This window comes from Liolophura sinensis, chromosome 11, assembly GCF_032854445.1.
Source record: "Liolophura sinensis isolate JHLJ2023 chromosome 11, CUHK_Ljap_v2, whole genome shotgun sequence".
Classification (NCBI taxonomy): Eukaryota; Metazoa; Mollusca; class Polyplacophora; order Chitonida; family Chitonidae; genus Liolophura; species Liolophura sinensis.
The window spans coordinates 2,086,206-2,103,200 of record NC_088305.1 but is presented as its reverse complement, the minus strand read 5'-3'; the positions used below and the strand labels follow the sequence as shown (position 1 = coordinate 2,103,200).

The following is a 16,995-nucleotide window of genomic DNA, read 5'->3' as shown; positions in this document are numbered from 1 at the left end:
ATGTTTTCTGCTCAGATATCAACATGAAGATCAACATGGCCGAAGGGGAATATTTCAGTATCGGAAGTACTGTTTCATGTATAACGTGTTACAATCAAAACATTCGCGGAGAAGTACTTGCTTTTGACCATGGATCAAAGATGCTCGCAATCAGTATCCTTTTTATCGCCGCTCTACGGGGCAGAAATATGTAATTCAGGGACTGTTTTCAGCGCACACCCGTTCGATTTTGACATCTGGTCATAACTCAGTCGGCCAAACAACCTTAGCCCGTAAGGTGGTGTTGCCTGATGTGGCGATAGTGACAAACTCATTGTGTCACCATATAAAGTGTGCTGACACGAACTTCGCACCACATACAAAAAGATCGGGGGTGGCTTAGTTTCCATTTTAACGAAACAAAAAATCTAAAGAATTCAAACAGGTATTCCCTGGATGGGTCTGTCACTCTGTGGTGCTATTTTTATTTACAAACACAATGTCTTATGTCAGTATATGGAACATTGACCTGGCCTGCACTCCTCGGTTATCTGTGTGTTACGCTCCACCATGCCTGGTCGAGCGTAATCCCAGTTCTTTTCTTCAATCATATGATGTATGTCAGTTTAGTTAGGTACATGTACTTTGTCCCTGAAATGTGCATTTTACCAGATCTTCTCAGTGTACATAACCATAACAAGCATCATCTGTCATTCACTCGCCATATTTAAGTTTCTGAATAATCACTCAGCAATACCTAGAATTTAGCTGTTTCCACATTGCCCCAATATAGAGACCTACTCAGAAAAAGATGATGACATAGCCGCTGTCTCTGAATATGTCCAAGCAAGCATTCTGTAAGACGGGTCGAAAGTTTGGGGTCACAAGACCACTCTTTTGTATCTAAAACAAAATGGCTGCCCAGTGTTAAAGCATTGGAGAAAAAGTCACATTTTGTCACTTCGCTTGCAACCAGTAAGGCCGACTTGTACAAAATAACATCACAAAAGCTCTGCAGAAATACTCAGACTATCTTGAAAGCTGAAAATTATACAAATTCAGCGGATACAAGATTGCTGACAGTGATTCAAAAATAGGCATTTTCCTATACGATAACGTTGAAAGGGTCGTTTTCTTCACTCACGCCATTTGTTACTAAGGAGATCATGTGGTCTCTAGCTTCTGATCCATCTAATAGAATATGTGACATTCAAACACTGTCAAACATGACTGATGATCCGTGATAACCAGTGTATATGAAGACATTGTGTTTCAGTGCACATTTGTAAGGCAAAGCACATCACTGAACTGATGTATATCGGACGTAGAAATGGACAAATACTACGGAAAACATACAGCAGACAGCTTCATTATGTTGAGGACAGCTGACAGAGAAGCGATTCATAAATCTACATGCATATGTATTTTATTGCACTAAATGTAGCAATCTGTGAGTTAAGTGGCAAAAACCCCAATATGGTCAGAATAGGCCATTGCAGAATTCAAACTGTCAAATGCATTTTACTATATTGAAACAGATCTAAAAAAAAACAATTTGAACTAATTTTATGGAAAGCATTTAGTGTTCATTCAGCTGACATCTACTCCATGTTAGTTTGTTTTTTGCCTTTAAAGGAAAACTCAAAGGCTTCCGTGCATTTTATACTTATACATGTTATAAACTAAATATAGAATACAAAAACAGTATGTTTCATGAATACTTTAAAAAGATTATACCCTGCGAAACAAATTTTATTTTCGTTACTATGCACATGCTTCCCACTTCTGTTCTGCATCTCCATTGGCCAGCATCTGGATATCCGAAAAGATATTTACCCAAACAAGAGGAATTTGAGATTCCCTGTCTCTGTCTTTATTAGGCAAAACCCTTTCAGATACTTAACAATATTAACAAAACTCTACTCAGATAACCTCCATTTTGACTCCTTTTACATACTTTAGATGGCTTCAAGTGATAAGCTCAAAATTTCTTGACACCAGCAATGAGATTACACATTTCAGGCAAACAAAATCATCATGTGTGGACGGGGCTTTAAAACTGAAAGGTCGGCATCTTAAGTTACAGCTTATTATCACATTATTCTTGGGAGAAGTGATAATTATATATAAAGGTACCCAGCTTTAAGGACAGTTGAAGACTGACAGCTTTTGTTTGCAGCCTGCTATTTACAAAACTCTGTGAATCATATTCCGATATTCCGATTATTATTTTATATATATGTGGACCTGTTTATAAGACACATTAATGGCATACTGAGTCTTGTGGTAATGCATGTATATTGCTTCCTTTCTGGGATTTTTCCTCAACTTTGGCCAGAAAGTGCTGCAGCTAGCGGTAAACAGAACAGTCACGACATCAAACTTGTGAACTTAAACTTTGTGAGTGATGTGAAAGTGTTGTCTGAAGCGACAGAAACAGCTCCTCCACCCACCAGCCTCAATGTTCAAAAGGTAAGCTCCTCCTCCCACCAGCCTCAATGTTCAAAAGGTAAGCACCCCTCCTACCACCAACCCCAATGTTCATCCCCCCCTCCCTACAAGCTTCAATGTTCAAAAGGTAAGCTCCTCCTCCCACCAGCCTCAATGTTCAAAAGGTAAGCACCCCTCCTGCTACCAACCCCAATGCTCATCCTCCCTCCCCACAAGCTTCAATGTTCAGAAGGTAAAGCCCTCCTCACACCAGTCTCAGTGTTCAGATGGTAACTCCCCCCCCCCCCACCACAAGCCTCAATGTTCAAATGGTAAGCTTCTCCACCCATCAGCCTCGATGTTCAAAAGGTACCTCTCTCCCACCAGCCTCAATGTTCAAAAGCTAAGCACTCCTCCTGCCACCAACCCCAATGTTCAGCCCCTCCCCTCCCCACAAGCTTCAATGTTCAAAAGGTAAGCTCCTCCATCCATCAGCCTCAATGTTCAAAAGGTACCCCTCTCCCACCAGCCTCAATGTTCAAAAGGTAAGCACCCCTCCTGCCACCAATCCCAATGTTCAGCCCCCTCCCCACCAGCCTCAATGTTCAAAAGGTAAGCTCCTCCACCCATCAGCCTCGATGTTCAAAAGGTACCCCTCTCCCACCAGCCTCAATGTTCAAAAGCTAAGCACTCCTCCTGCCACCAACCCCAATGTTCAGCCCCTCCCCTCCCCACAAGCTTCAATGTGTAGAGGTAAGCCTCTCCTCACACCAGCCTCAGTGTTCAGATGGTAACTCCCCCTTCCCCCCAAGTCCAATGTTCAGAAGGTAACCCCTCCTCCTACCAGCCTCTACGTTCAGAAGTTAAACCCCTCCTTCTGCTAGTCTGAATGTTCAGAAGTTAAGCACCCCCCGTCTCATCAGCCTCTATGTTCAGAAGGTAAGCCCCTCCTCTCATCAGCCTGAATATTCAGAAGGTAAGCTCCTCCTCCCGCCAGCCTCAGTGTTCAGAAGGTAATCTCCCCCTCCCACCAGCCTCAGTGTTCAGAAGATAAGCCCCTCCTCCCACCAGCCTCAGTGTTCAGAAGGTAATCTCCTCCTCCCACCAGCCTCAGTGTTCAGAAGGTAAGCTCCTCCCACCAGCCTCAGTGCTCAGAAGGTAAACCCTCCTACCATCAGGCTCAGTGTTAAGAAGATAGGCCCCTCCCACCAGCTTGAATGTTCAGAAGGTAAACCCTCCTACCATCAGGCTCAGTGTTAAGAAGATAAGCCCCTCCCACCAGTTTGAATGTTCAGAAGGTAAACCCTCCTACCATCAGGCTCAGTGTTAAGAAGATAAGCCCCTCCCACCAGCTTGAATGTTCAGAAGGTAAACCCTCCTACCATCAGCCTCAATGTTCAGAAGATAAGCCCCTCCACCAGCCTCAATGTTCAGTAGATACATGTAGCTCCTCCCACCAGCCTCAAAGTTCAGGATGTAAGCAGTACAGTAAGCGGTATGAGTGGTATGAGATCAAACCCAGCCTTGGACGGACAGTTTGTAAATATTTTACATTCTCTGCGCTTGTGGGGCCTTGGTAACAACAAACCATCAGTGACTCTGGTGTGGCTGTTTGTGCTGTCTAACAATCATTCAAGACCGCTTATCTTCCGCTGGTATGGTCTTCTCATGAGAGGACAGTTTTTAATGTTCAAAATTAAGTTCAAAACAAAGGTACATGTATATATGCAAAAAACCCAAATTGAGATGAGGCAACAATTTCAAAAAAGATGTTTAATTTTATTAACTTAGGGCTTAACACCACATTGACAATATCTCATCCACATCGTGGCGAGAATTAACTCAACATTCTTGATGTTTAAAATGTGTGGATTAACATTACTTTTACTCAGTCAATAGCTCTGTTATTAAGTTACTGATTTATAATAATATTAAATATAGTTCCACTATTTTTCTAATATAGCTTTAATTAGGGGTTTCAGCTGGCACCCAATTTAAGAAGCTTTAGTAGACTTAAAGATATACTCCGGCCGTAAGTGGGAAGGTCTGTCAGCAACCTGTGGATGGTCGTGGGTTTCCCCTGGGTTCTGCCCGGTTTTCTCCCACCATAATGCTGGCCGCCCTCGTATAAGTGAAATATTCTTGAGTACGGCGTAAAACACCAATCAAATAAATAAATAAAATAACTTAAAGATATAAAGTTATACTTTCGTGCATATCTGAACAGAAATGCTCTTCTTCGTCCAGATATTTTGCCAAGATGATACCTTTTGATGTATGCTTATTGAGAAAGTGGTGTTTTGCATATTCTTGAACATTTCAATTTATTTTATACTCATGTCTAAATTAATAACCTCTGAAAGTTGAGTGATTTTATGAGTTAGAGATCAGTATTATTATTGTGGGGTTTTTTTGGACGACTTACTCCCAGGGGGCACCAACCTAAACTTCCCATATGCCCATCTGCAACTGCAGCCCCTAAAATCACTTGCGGAGAAGACATTTAACCTACTCATGGCATGCTGATAGGTGCTAGTTTCCGACTTCTGAGAATACTTTGTGTACATGGATAATGTTTGTGGAAAGGAAATCTGACGTACTTTAGTGGAATTTAAGACTCATAAGCTGTCCTTGCATGATTTCATTGTCAGATAGCGCAGAGAATACATCGAAATGTGGAGGAGAAGCAGAGGAAAGTGGACTATATAGGACAGGATGTATCACAGGAGGCCCAGAAAGTATTTAATGCCATCACAAAAACGTGAGTACGACCTAGCAGTTGTGAAAACAGTTTTGGTAAGTAATACTATAACTCTCAAGGGGAAATAACTCTGAAGAGGACTCTGAACTTTTGGTGAAGCTTGAGTGGGTGATGGAATGAGAGAAGGATGATTTGTCATCAAACATGAAACAAATCACTGTAGAATGCCACTAATGAGCCACGTTTCAGTGGTAAGTATTCAGTCTACATATGCGATTATTCAGATGTGTAAAGAATCTTTGCGTAACCTAAGTGGAAAACATAGTCAAAATTGACAGGAACTCATAGATAACATAGGAATTACATTTCGAGGTCCACATTTTCTGAATAGAAAACATGTATGTAGCAAGTTCCTGCATTCCAGATCATGAATATGGAAGCAATGAACTACGTTTTGGTCAGATGTATGGCAAATGGCTGAAAATATTAAGTTGGGCAGGGCTGGTTTACATAACCGGTCAAACATCAGTGTCTCACCAAAAAAAATAAGGCTTTGTGATCAACTGGTGGTGATTTTGAGCCCATCTGTATCTTAGTGTAAACTTCAGTATTGGTAAAATAGAAGTTTAAGGGCTGGCCTACTGGAAAGCATGCGTTATTTATAAATGACGTTTCATTGATAACCTAACTCCTTCAGCAGACTAATTGTTGTAGCTAAGGATCACACTAAAGATACACACAGCAGGAGCTACTTTTCAGGTTCCTTTCTGTACAATTTTGCATAGACACAATAGTTTCATATACACGCCTATGTAAATTACACCAGTTCAGTGGGCGATACAAAGGCTTTACATAAAGGCTGATAGAACAACTCCATGACCATGCTCAAAGAATACATCAAGTTTGTCAGAAGAATAAAAAAAAAATGAAATAAATAAATACATGTCTCTAGCTAGGGCACCTCCAGCAAACATTCCTCATACTTTATCCCTTTTAAGGGCCTCTGCAACCATTATTTTGAAACATTCCGAGAGAACTACAAGGTGTAGAGAAACAATATGTATTGCACTGACAAAACTGCTTTAGAGGTCAGAAAGGTGAAAGATGTGCAATATCTGAAGAAGTTTCTGACAGGCGTTCGACTCGGATGGTTTATCGAGTATCGCTGAGGACGTGTCACAAGTGTGAGTTGATCGTGTTCAAGTTTCTGACAGGCGTGCGACTCGGATGGTTTATCGAGTATCGCTGAGGACGTGTCACAAGTGTGAGTTGATCGTGTTCAAGTTTCTGACAGGCGTGCGACTCGGATGGTTTATCGAGTATCGCTGAGGACGTGTCACAAGTGTGAGTTGATCGTGTTCAAGTTTCTGACAGGCGTGCGACTCGGATGGTTTATCGAGTATCGCTGAGGATGTGTCACAAGTGTGAGTTGATCGTGTTCAAGTTTCTGACAGGCGTGCGACTCGGATGGTTTATCGAGTATCGCTGAGGACGTGTCACAAGTGTGAGGTGATCGTGTTCAAGTTTCTGACAGGCGTGCGACTCGGATGGTTTATCGAGTATCGCTGAGGACGTGTCACAAGTGTGAGTTGATCGTGTTCAAGTTTCTGACAGGCGTGCGACTCGGATGGTTTATCGAGTATCGCTGAGGACGTGTCACAAGTTTGAGTTGATCGTGTTCAAGTTTCTGACAGGCGTGCGACTCGGATGGTTTATCGAGTATCGCTGAGGACGTGTCACAAGTGTGAGTTGATCGTGTTCAAGTTTCTGACAGGCGTGCGACTCGGATGGTTTATCGAGTATCGCTGAGGATGTGTCACAAGTTTATTTGAGTTGATCGTGTTCATTGTTGATTCATACCACATTGTGCGTGCTTGGAAATGTCATGATTTACTTTTTGTGACTTTCTTTGTGGCTTTTAAATATAATAATAAGAATCAATAGTAATTTACCGGAGTACATCGGCGGCCTCCATGAGGTTAGCATGATAATGCAGGGCAATGATCCAAGAACTTCCCACCAATGGTTGCATCAAATCCAGCTCATGCTGGTTTCCCCTCTGGTTGTAAGGGGGAAGGTCTGCAGCAACTTGCGGATGGTCATGGGTTTCCTCTCACTATGGTCCTGGTCGCCATTGTACATGTATAAGTGAAATATTTTTGAGTATGGCATAAAACATCAATGAAATAAATGAATAAATACCTGTGTACATCTATGTTTTCCTGTTTGGGATTTAATAACATAATCATAATCCTATGAAAAATCCAGTTGATCCACCAGCAGAATTTTAGTAGAAAATGAAATCTGTGATGATTCCTAATTTGTCGCTTTGTTCTGTCTTCTCAGGATACAGGATGTACGATGGATGGGTAAAAACATTAATGTAATGGACCAAGTTTTAATTTCCCACCCCTATGGTGTGGAGCATTGTGTTATGTTGGATAAAGGCACAGACCAAGCTCTGCAGCATGTGAAGAAAATAGTGAGTTATTCCCCCTTGATCCTCACATACTGGCATTATTCAGTTCACAGTATTTCTGTACCCCAAGCATTTATGACACATGATATGGTAGAGTTCCTACCCCTATGGTGTGGAGCATTGTGTTATGTTGGATAAAGGCACAGACCAAGCTCTGCAGCATGTGAAGAAAATAGTGAGTTATTCCCCCTTGATCCTCACATAATGGCATTATTCAGTTCACGGTATTTCTGTACCCCAAGCACTTATGACACATGATATGGTAGAGTTCCCACCCCTATGGTGTGGAGCATTGTGTTATGTTGGATAAAGGCACAGACCAAGCTCTGCAGCATGTGAAGAAAATAGTGAGTTATTCCCCCTTGATCCTCACATAATGGCATTATTCAGTTCACGGTGTTTCTGTACCCCAAGCAGTTGTGACACATGATATGGTATGAGTTCACCAGTAGATTGCCAAAAGGTCAGTACAAAAGGTCCAGTCATATCGCTGTGCTCTCTTTTACGGTTTCCCATATTAAAACCTTAAAAATTCCTGACCATGGCTTCATACAAATCTCAAAGCAAGTGAGGATACAAACATATAATATGAAGACCACTTAGGTGCTGTGGTTGTGCAGTTAGAGCATCAAGCTTCAAATATATGTTTAGTGTAGAAGATCCGAGGTTTGAACTTTCTGCCCAGTATGGTTTTCTGGAATTATTTGTATGTGTCAAGCAATTTGAGACTTCAAAGTGTACAGACTTGTTTCTGATTAGCTGGTGTGAGAGATAGTCAAGTCCAGGCTATGCCTAGCCTGAGCTGCATTTTAGGTATGGCAGATTTATTCAAGCGTGACCAAAGATGGAGGGTTAAACCCAGGAAACCTCCACTTTCAGCCAATCAGAGCCGATTCTGTGTCCCTTTAAGTCATAAGTTATAAGTACTTTGAAACCCAAACTCAAAACTGGAAAAAATTGAAATTGTGACTGGCAGAGTCTACATAATCTGTTGTAAAACCAAATAAGAAAAAATATATAGTTAAGAACCATAAAAGATAAATAAAATAACTTAGTGACAAAGGATATTATAGCCTATGGGCTATATCACTGAGTTAGCTTACCAAAGACATCCAGATAACTGTATCATGCCTATCAGTATCATGGTCCTTGGGCCATAACTCAGTATTGTTTCTCATGCGCTAATTCTCATCACATTTATTTTGTTGTCATTGCAGGTGGCCAGATATCATGGAGAGAGCTCTGAATCTCGTCAGGGATATGATGGCAGAAAGTCTCTCTCCCCTTCTCCAGCTTCATCAGCATCCTCATAACTTACCTCCCTTGATGGAACTCTTCTCTTTCTGATTTGAAAACAAGCAAAAGCTCCAACTTGTGGCATTTTTCTATGAAGTACAAAATCATCATAATATTATGAGGTGCATCTTGCTGCTGAGGTATTGCAGGGCTGGAGCCATAAGACATGAACTGGGTGCTGATGATTTTATTGTACACAGACTTGGGCAAAGCACGACTAGGTGTTTCCTTGTCTGTAATCAAAGTTTTACCTGATCCAGTATAAAAAAGACTGGGTGCTTAAAAAAAAAACAACAAGAACTTCTTGTGCCATTGCTTCAGCTAAGATTAAAGTGGCAGTGGCAGTTTTATGGGTCACGATATCAATGGTCGATCTGAAAGGCTGTCAGAATATAGGCTGTATTGTATTTAACTGTGTAATAATAAGACGCTGTAGTGTTCAGGGGGATTTCTCTGCTGATCCAGCAAGGCTGGGATGACATAACGCTTCTCTACAGCGACTCTTGTGGTCAAAATGATCCTCGTGTAAATGAAGGGTCTTGGTGACAAATTACTATTTGCTGGCACACTGTTAGGTACAATTTTCCATGAACACAACCAAAACAAAAGAAAAAAAAATTCAGCAGCCTTACGTTTAATGTCATAGTTTGGGGAATTATTTGTGACTGATCACTGTAACAATACTGAGACTTCTTTTTTCTCTCGTTTATTACCACATATGTGCTAATAAGGATTGAGAGGAGTTGAGTATGGCAGTACAAGAGCTCAGAACTTAAAGGCTAGGTGGGTGGGGGTGGGGGTGGAGGTGGTCGAGCAATATAAGTTTTATGACAGCCACAGGGGTGTGGCGGTTTTACCTCGTTAGCGGTTTACTGGATTAATATAAAAGGAACTGGTGTTTTCCGTGCCATCATTTTAACATTCACAACACAAGGATATGTATCTCGCGTGGTCTGCTGCTATTCTGTGAAACTTCTACAAGTGACAGTGTGCAAAGTCTTGATTAAAACAAATTTTAAACAATGTAAGTTGCCAGTGAACTCCTGTCCCCCAGGTGCGCTGCTGAGGTATGGGCAAGAAGGGGAGGTGCTCCAGGTGTTACCTTTTAATCATGGATTCTTTAAAAATATTCCTCTTTGAAATTCTTATGACCCTGATCACGGAAAAGCCTTATTTAATGACAAGATAAGAAAAATAAAATGTTTATTTGACAAAGTAGATGTTGCGTCCTCTATTTTCTTGTATTGCTGCACATGTCAAACACTTGACCAATCAGGTTGCGTGTTTGAATCCATCCATGACCAATCAGCCACAAGTATTACACAAAATTCGCACTGGTCCTGGAAACCCTTGAAAGGAATTGAATTTTGTTGGGAAGGTTACAAGGCTGTAAAATACATGTACTTCAGCTATTTTTGTGTTTTTTTTTTTTTTTTCACTGTCCAATTGCTTGAGTTTTCAGTATTAAATATCAAATTGCAGGTACCCTAAACAACTTTGACCCCAGACACACACTGCTGTGTATTGGGGGCCTCCGTGGCCAAGAGGGTTAACACGCCGGCGCAATGACCCAAAACCTTTCACTAATGTGGTCGCTCTGAATTCAAATCCAGCTCCTGATGGCTTCCTCTCTGGCCGTACGTGGGGAAGTCTGCAAGCAACCTGTAATTGGTCATGGGTTTCCCGGGGACTCAGCCCGGTTTCCTCCCACCATAATTCTGTCCGCCGTCATATAAGTAAAATATTCTTCAGTATGGCGTAAAACATGAATCATATAAGTTCATACATGCTCCTATCAGGGCAACACCTTTCAGACTTCAATATCATATGAAATTTATTTTCAAACTGCATCTAAAGTTATACTTATGTGTTAAGGAAGAAAAATGGCTGGATGGCTGAGTATCTGACAAACCTCCTGACCTGCAGTAGCTGGTGAACCATGAGGTGTGGGATTATGACTCATGACCTCCATACTGGTTAAGGAAGTGGAACAGCCAAATAGCTGAGTACCTGACAAACCTCCTGATGTACAGTAGCTGGTGAACCATGAGGTGTGGGATTATGACTCATAACATTTATACTGGTTAAGGAAGTGGGACAGCCAATGGCTGAGTACCTGACAAACCTCCTGATGTACAGTAGCTGGTGAACCATGAGGTGCGGGATTATGACTCATGACCTTCATACTGGTTAAGGAAGTGGAACAGCCAATGGCTGAGTACCTGACAAACCTCCTGATGTACAGTAGCTGGTGAACCATGAGGTGCGGGATTATGACTCATGACCTTCATACTGGTTAAGGAAGTGGAACAGCCAATGGCTGAGTACCTGACAAACCTCCTGATGTACAGTAGCTGGTGAACCATGAGGTGTGGGATTATGACTCATAACATTTATACTGGTTAAGGAAGTGGGACAGCCAATGGCTGAGTACCTGACAAACCTCCTGATGTACAGTAGCTGGTGAACCATCAGGTGCGGGATTATGACTCATGACCTTCATACTGGTTAAGGAAGTGGAACAGCCAATGGCTGAGTACCTGACAAACCTCCTGATGTACAGTAGCTGGTGAACCATCAGGTGTGGGATTATGACTCATAACATTTATACTGGTTAAGGAAGTGGGACAGCCAATGGCTGAGTACCTGACAAACCTCCTGATGTACAGTAGATGTTGAACCATGAGGTGTGGGATTATGACTCATGACCTTCATACTGGTTAAGGAAGTGGAACAGCCAATGGCTGAGTACCTGACAAACCTCCTGATGTACAGTAGCTGGTGAACCATGAGGTGCGGGATAATGACTCATGACCTTCATACTGGTTAAGGAAGTGGAACAGCCAATGGCTGAGTACCTGACAAACCTCCTGTTGTACAGTAGCTGGTGAACCATCAGGTGTGGGATTATGACTCATGACCTTTATACTGGTTAAGAAAGTGGAACAGCCAAATGGCTGAGTACCTGACAAACCTCCTGATGTACAGTAGCTGGTGAACCATGAGGTGTGGGATTATGACTCATGACCTTTATACTGGTTAAGGAAGTGGAACAGCCAAATGGCTGAGTACCTGACAAACCTCCTGTTGTACAGTAGCTGGTGAACCATCAGGTGTGGGATTATGACTCATGACCTTTATACTGGTTAAGGAAGTGGAACAGCCAAATGGCTGAATACCTGACAAACCTCCTGATGTACAGTAGCTGGTGAACCATCAGGTGCGGGATTATGACTCATGACCTTCATACTGGTTAAGGAAGTGGAACAGCCAAATGGCTGAGTACCTGACAAACCTCCTGATGTACAGTAGCTGGTGAACCATGAGGTGCGGGATTATGACTCATGACCTTCATACTGGTTAAGGAAGTGGAACAGCCAATGGCTAAGTACCTGACAAGCCTCCTGTTGTACAGTAGCTGGTGAACCATGAGGTGTGGGATTATGACTCATGACCTCCATACTGGTTAAGGAAGTGGAACGGCCAATAGCTGAGTACCTGACAAACCTCCTGTTGTACAGTAGCTGGTGAACCATGAGGTGTGGGATTATGACTCATGACCTTCATACTGGTTAAGGAAGTGGAACAGCCAATGGCTGAGTACCTCAGAAACCTCCTGATGTACAGTAGCTGTTGAACCATGAGGTGTGGGATTATGACTCATGACCTCCATACTGGTTAAGGGAGTGGAACAGCCAATGGCTGAGTACCTGACAAACCTCCTGATGTACAGTAGCTGGTGAACCATGAGGTGTGGGATTATGACTCATGACCTTCATACTGGTTAAGGAAGTGGAACAGCCAATGGCTGAGTACCTGACAAGCCTCCTGATGTACAGTAGCTGGTGAACCATGAGGTGTGGGATTATGACTCATGACCTTTATACTGGTTAAGGAAGTGGAACGGCCAATGGCTGAGTACCTGACAAACCTCCTGTTGTACAGTAGCTGGTGAACCATCAGGTGTGGGATTATGACTCATGACCTTTATACTGGTTAAGGAAGTGGAACGGCCAAATGGCTGAGTACCTGACAAACCTCCTGATGTACAGTAGCTGGTGAACCATGAGGTGTGGGATTATGACTCATGACCTTCATACTGGTTAAGGAAGTGGGACAGCCAAATGGCTGAATACCTGACAAACCTCCTGATGTACAGTAGCTGGTGAACCATGAGGTGCGGGATTATGACTCATGACCTTCATACTGGTTAAGGAAGTGAAACAGCCAATGGCTGAGTACCTGACAAGCCTCCTGTTGTACAGAAGCTGGTGAACCATGAGGTGCGGGATTATGACTCATGACCTCCATACTGGTTAAGGAAGTGGAACAGCCAATGACTGAGTACCTGACAAACCTCCTGTTGTACAGTAGCTGTTGAAGCATGAGGTGTGGGATTATGACTCATGACCTTACTGGTTAAGGAAATGGAACAGCCAATGGCTGAGTACCTGACAAACCTCCTGATGTACAGTAGCTGGTGAACCATGAGGTGTGGGATTATGACTCATGACCTCCATACTGGTTAAGGAAGTGGAACGGCCAATGGCTGAGTACCTGGCAAACCTCCTGATGTACAGTAGCTGTTGAACCATCAGGTGTGGGATTATGACTCATGACCTTTATACTGGTTAAGGAAGTGGGACAGCTAAATGGCTGAGTACCTGACAAACCTCCTAATGTACAGTAGCTGGTGAACCATGAGGTGTGGGATTATGACTCATGACCTTTATACTGGTTAAGGAAGTGGAACGGCTAAATGGCTGAGTACCTGACAAACCTCCTGATGTACAGTAGCTGGTGAACCATGAGATGTGGGATTATGACTCATGACCTTCATACTGGTTAAGGAAATGGAACAGCCAATGGCTGAGTACCTCAGAAACCTCCTGATGTACAGTAGCTGGTGAACCATCAGGTGTGGGATTAGGACTCATGACCTTCATACTGGTTAAGGAAGTGGAACAGGCAATGGCTGAGTACGTGACAAACCTCCTGATGTACAGTAGCTGGTGAACCATGAGGTGCGGGATTATGACTCATGACCTCCATACTGGTTAAGGAAGTGGAACAGCCAATGGCTGAGTACCTGACAAGCCTCCTGTTATACAGTAGCTGGTGAACCATGAGGTGTGGGATTATGACTCATGACCTTCATACTGGTTAAGGAAGTGGAACGGCCAATGGCTGAATACCTGACAAGCCTCCTGATGTACAGTAGCTGGTGAACCATGAGGTGTGGGATTATGACTCATGGCCTTTATAATGGTTAAGGAAGTGGAACAGCCAATGGCTGAGTACCTGACAAACCTCCTGATGTACAGTAGCTGGTGAACCATGAGGTGTGGGATTATGACTCATGACCTCCATACTGGTTAAGGAAGTGGAACGGCCAAATGGCTGAGTACCTGACAAACCTCCTGATGTACAGTAGCTGGTGAACCATCAGGTGCGGGATTATGACTCATGACCTTCATACTGGTTAAGGAAGTGAAACAGCCAATGGCTGAGTACCTGACAAGCCTCCTGTTATACAGTAGCTGGTGAACCATCAGGTGTGGGATTATGACTCATGACCTCCATACTGGTTAAGGAAGTGGAACGGCCAAATGGCTGAGTACCTGACAAACCTCCTGATGTACAGTAGCTGGTGAACCATCAGGTGCGGGATTATGACTCATGACCTTCATACTGGTTAAGGAAGTGGAACAGCCAATGGCTGAGTACCTGACAAGCCTCCTGTTATACAGTAGCTGGTGAACCATGAGGTGTGGGATTATGACTCATGACCTCCATACTGGTTAAGGAAGTGGAACAGCCGAATGGCTGAGTACCTGACAAACCTCCTGATGTACAGTAGCTGGTGAACCATCAGGTGCGGGATTATGACTCATGACCTTCATACTGGTTAAGGAAGTGGAACAGCCAATGGCTGAGTACCTGACAAACCTCCTGATGTACAGTAGCTGGTGAACCATCAGGTGCGGGATTATGACTCATGACCTTCATACTGGTTAAGGAAGTGGAACAGCCAATGGCTGAGTACCTGACAAACCTCCTGTTGTACAGTAGCTGGTGAACCATCAGGTGTGGGATTATGACTCATGACCTTCATACTGGTTAAGGAAGTGGAACAGCCAATGGCTGAGTACCTGACAAACCTCCTGATGTACAGTAGCTGGTGAACCATCAGGTGTGGGATTATGACTCATGACCTTCATACTGGTTAAGGAAGTGGAACAGCCAATGGCTGAGTACCTGACAAACCTCCTGATGTACAGTAGCTGTTGAACCATGAGGTGTGGGATTATGACTCATGACCTCCATACTGGTTAAGGAAGTGGAACGGCCAATGGCTGAGTACCTGACAAACCTCCTGATGTACAGTAGCTGGTGAACCATGAGGTGTGGGATTAGGACTCATGACCTTCATACTGGTTAAGGAAGTGGAACGGCCAATGGCTGAGTACCTGACAAACCTCCTGTTGTACAGTAGCTGTTGAACCATGAGGTGCGGGATTATGACTCATGACCTTACTGGTTAAGGAAGTGGAACAGCCAAATAGCTGAGTACCTCAGAAACCTCCTGATGTACAGTAGCTGGTGAACCATGAGGTGTGGGATTATAACTCATTACCTTTATAATGGTTAAGGAAGTGGAACAGCCAAATGGCTGAGTACCTCAGAAACCTCCTGATGTACAGTAGCTGGTGAACCATGAGGTTTGGGATTATAAATCATGACCTTTATAATGGTTAAGGAAGTGGAACAGCCAATTACCTGAGTACCTGACAAACCTCCTAATGTACAGTAGGTGGTGAACCATGAGGTGCGGGATTATGACTCATGACCTACATACTGGTTAAGGAAGTGGAACAGCCAAATGGCTGAGTACCTGACAAACCTCCTGATGTACAGTAGCTGGTGAACCATGAGGTGCGGGATTATGACTCATGACCTTCATACTGGTTAAGGAAGTGGAACAGCCAATGGCTGAGTACCTGACAAACCTCCTGATGTACAGTAGCTGGTGAACCATGAGGTGCGGGATTATGACTCATGACCTTCATACTGGTTAAGGAAGTGGAACAGCCAAATGGCTGAGTACCTGACAAACCTCCTGATGTACAGTAGCTGGTGAACCATCAGGTGTGGGATTATGACTCATGACCTTTATACTGGTTAAGGAAGTGGAACAGCCAATGGCTGAGTACCTGACAAACCTCCTGATGTACAGTAGCTGGTGAACCATGAGGTGTGGGATTATGACTCATGACCTTCATACTGGTTAAGGAAGTGGAACAGCCAAATAGCTGAGTACCTGACAAACCTCCTGATGTACAGTAGCTGGTGAACCATGAGGTGTGAGATTATGACTGACCACCTCACTGGATAAGGAGGACAATATTGAAGAGTGTCAAGAAAAACAGTACCCAGAATGTGAGTCAGATTAATGCATATTAACCATATAATACACATTCTTTTATTTACAAACTGTTCATTCTGTACAGTCTATGATACAGTGTAGTGATAGCTGTAAACCAAGGTGAACTTCTCAACCTTGGATCTATGAAGTGGTTAACTGTACACCTAGAAAAGGATAACATAGGTCTGTTTGGAAATAAAGGTTATCTCCTTTACAGCTGGAACTTTCGGCAGTTTTAAAACTAGCCCCCAAGGCTCCGTTTCAAACAGATATTGTAAGCTTAAGATGATCGTAACTACCATGACAACACATATTAAAGACATTTTGCCATGGAAGTAATGATCAACTAGGCCTACGAGTGCACTTTGTGCAACAGGACCCATTGGGTGTTACGGGAAAAAGTTTTGGAAAGAGTTCCAAACCTAAGGGAGATAACTACAATTTCGGAATAGGCCTATAGTCCGGGAACAAGATCCGCACTAGTCCGAGTATGGCACTTGAAAAAGTTCTTGCTACCTATGTACAAGTACTATGTACAAACATTAACAACTTGTTTTAGTTAACATTAAACAAAAGTAAACCCAAACATCAAGGTTTTTTTTCTTAGCGACACCAATTAGTCAAAACACTCATGACATCTGTGAAAAGTATGAGTTTCTGAACATTTTGTGAACACAAAACAGG

At 43.0% G+C, this 16,995-nt stretch overlaps 1 protein-coding gene across 1 annotated transcript; it reads left to right on the top strand.

Moving 5' to 3' along the window:
- The first annotated feature begins 23 nt into the window (after positions 1-23).
- Positions 24-10,100, top strand: LOC135477564 (protein LSM12-like). Its single transcript, XM_064757709.1, has 5 exons — positions 24-153; positions 2,318-2,451; positions 5,061-5,170; positions 7,457-7,592; positions 8,807-10,100. The coding sequence occupies exons 1-5, from the start codon at positions 24-26 to the stop codon at positions 8,900-8,902; spliced, it is 606 nt and encodes a 201-aa protein (XP_064613779.1). The 3' UTR covers positions 8,903-10,100.
- Positions 10,101-16,995: the final 6,895 nt, after the last annotated feature.